This window comes from Andrographis paniculata, unplaced genomic scaffold, assembly GCF_009805555.1.
Source record: "Andrographis paniculata isolate CXL003 unplaced genomic scaffold, ASM980555v1 Contig52END, whole genome shotgun sequence".
Lineage (NCBI taxonomy): Eukaryota > Viridiplantae > Streptophyta > Magnoliopsida > Lamiales > Acanthaceae > Andrographis > Andrographis paniculata.
In genome coordinates, this window is record NW_026137587.1 from 2,179,312 (window position 1) to 2,182,369 (window position 3,058).

A 3,058-nucleotide genomic window follows, 5' to 3' on the forward strand; every position below is an offset into this window, starting at 1 on the left:
CCACGACGGATCTTCAATAGACATGTTCAAATACTTAACATGATCTGGATAAATGTAAAGTTTGAACATTCTATTGTTTTTCATCTGAACCTTTGCAACTAGCTTTCCATTTTCATTTCTCATTACCAGCCTATTTCCCTGCATATTAAACTCATATCCCTTTTCCAATAATTGGCCCATGCTTAGAATGTTGGACTTCAAGTCCGGTACATAATAGACGTGAAAAATAAACTCATGTTCTTGATTCTTAACTTTGATTAGAATATCACATTTCCCTATAATTGGCACCTTTGAATCATCTCCAAAAGAAATAATTCATTTCACAAATTCATCAAGATAGGAGAACAAGGATTTGTTTCCGGTCATGTAATTGCTAGCACCGAAGTCAAGAAACCAAGTCTCTTGAGGTTTTTTCTGATTCACCTTTGCAAGACAATAGCAATGTGGATTGCTCTTCTTCTTCAGTAGCCTCCATTTAGTTTGCCTTTTCAAGTCTATTGGAGTTAAATTTGCAATCTTCTTCTTCAGTAGCCTCAATTTGGTTCGCCTTTTCAACTCTATTGGAGTTAAATTTGCAATCTGCTGCAAAGTGTCCAAATTTTTGGCAATTGTAGCATTGGACATTATTTTTCCATCCGCGACCTCCATGAAAACTACCCTGTCTTCCTCGTCCTCGAATTTTTTGTTCATGTGAGTCTGTTCAGATCTAGCACCATAGTTTGCCTGCATTCTTTCTCGTTCAAAACCTCGGCAATGACCATGACTTCTTCCTCGTCTTCTGCCTCTACCTCTGTTGTTTCTGAATTTCTCATTCTCATACTGTACTGATAATTTCTATTGCAGCACCTGGACAAACGGCTCTTCTCGTCGTTTGATTCTTTCCTCATGGGCCTGTAATGACACCAAAAGATTATCAATAGGCAAGTCTTCCAAATCCTTTGATTCCTCAATTGAAGTAACGACATAATCAAACTTCGGATTCAATGATCTCATAAATTTCTCATTCACCCGAACATCATCAATGATTTCGCCATATCTCTTCAATTGATTGACGACGGCAAGGACTCGGTTCACGTAGTCTCCAATACTTTCAGAATCCTTCATTTTCAATTATTCAAATTTTCCCCTTAATTTTGTAATCGAACTTTGATTACCTTATCTTTTCCTTGACAAGAATTTTGAAGAATCTCCCACGCTTCCTTCGTTGTGCTTGCCGATGAAACCTTTTCAAACATATCGTCCTCTAGACACATGTGAATGAGGGAGAGAGCCAGCTGGTCCTTTTTCTTTAATCTATTGTGTGGATCTCGTTGTGCTACTATCATCCCTTCCGTAGTTGAAGATGAATCATATCCTCTATAAAAAATATCCCACACTCTTTGCGATCCAAGTATGGCTTTCATCCTGATGGACCAATGGCCATAATTTTCTTGAGTTAGTTTTGGGTATTGAAATGGTAGAGTGCTATTCATTTTGATGCTTTCGTGACAGTGGTGGCGGTGGCTCTGATACCACTTTGTTGGATTTGGCAGAAGAGAAAATTGCAATAACGAACAACGGAATGGACAATTCAGAAACTTGCCTTCTCACACAATAACATGAATACACAGACATTATAAATAGCAGTTACAAAGCAACCAAACAGTCCCTTAACACATAACTCAGACACTGAGAAACTAAACGAACAACACACAATAATTAATACACAATTTAATGACCAAATTAACTCAAGTTTATATTACCAACAATATCTCTTATTGAAATAGTATAACACTTATTTTGAAATCCAAAAGTAGTAGAGGTAGCCTTCACCCACAAATTATTTTGAAGGTTCATCTCAAATAACATGCATTTCACCATTTAAACAATAGTTTGATTTTTCAATTCTACTACTCCATTATGTTAAGGAGAATATGGTGTTGTGAGTTGATGATCAAGGTCATTATTATGGAAAAAATATTGAAAACACTTGAATTATACTTCATCCCATTATTAGTTTGAAAGTGTATTGCAACCACTTTGATTTTCAGCAATCACTTTAAATCCGTTGAACACTTCAAACACCTAGGATGTTTGCTTAATAAAATATATCCTAGTCATTTTTGTCAAGTCATCTATGCACAACACAATATATCAATATCCATTGCATGATTCATTTTTCATAGAACTACAAAAATTTGAGTCAAGAAGTTGGAAAACAATGCACACCTCATTTGGATTAGAGATTAATGGCATGCGCTTACCAAATTATTTTTACCATGTGAGAAAGAGCTTCGTGATGTTGGTGTGCTTACATTATATACCACAATCTTGACACATCAACATTAGAGATTTTAGCCATTTCAACTTCAGTATGCATGTAGAGCGGAAAACACTTGTCAACCATTGGATTTTTAACAAGCAAAGTCTTGTGCATATCATGGATAAAACGATTGTTATGCTTGAAAAATAAAGCATATCCATTGTAGCAACTAACCAACACTGAGTAAATTTTGTGTTAGTTGTGGAATGTAGAGAACATTTTTTGATCAGCATAGTATCTTTACCTATATGTGTCTTCTTACTTTTGCTTGTAACATCTCACTATTACCAATCTTCACTTTGGTCTTTATGAATATATCATGACTGATAAATAGGCTCTCAGTACAAGAAAAAAAATATATCACCATTTCTTTTTGACATAACAACTTCAAACCATTTACATGTAGATGGCCATAACGTAAGTGCCAAATATTTGATTCTTCATTTCTCCTAACAACCAAAGCTTTGCCCACTGATCGAGAGACATCCAATGGAAACATTTGACTTCTTGTCATACCGATAGTCGCTAGTGTCTGACAAGAATTTTTTTCACGAGTAATGCATGATTCGCCATCAAACATAACCGAATAGCCACTTGAAATTAATTGTCCTACACTTAGCAAATTATGAGCTAATGTAGGCACAAATTGCACATGATGGAGAAGACGGTAATCACCTTGAATTGTTTTCACAATAATTGTACCTTTTCCTTCAATATTCATTTTTTTTCCATCACCAAGTCGAACTTCTCATTTTT

The 3,058-nt window shown here is 35.4% G+C and overlaps 1 protein-coding gene across 1 annotated transcript; it reads right to left on the bottom strand.

Annotated features, from left to right (window-relative positions):
• Window positions 1-315: 315 nt before the first annotated feature.
• On the bottom strand, window positions 316-1,104 carry LOC127254380 (uncharacterized). Its single transcript, XM_051279473.1, has 3 exons — window positions 974-1,104; window positions 747-891; window positions 316-696 (listed from the first exon to the last, which is right to left on the bottom strand). Exons 1-3 carry the CDS (start codon window positions 1,102-1,104, stop codon window positions 316-318), a joined length of 657 nt encoding a protein of 218 aa, XP_051135430.1.
• Between the last annotated feature and the right edge of the window lie 1,954 nt (window positions 1,105-3,058).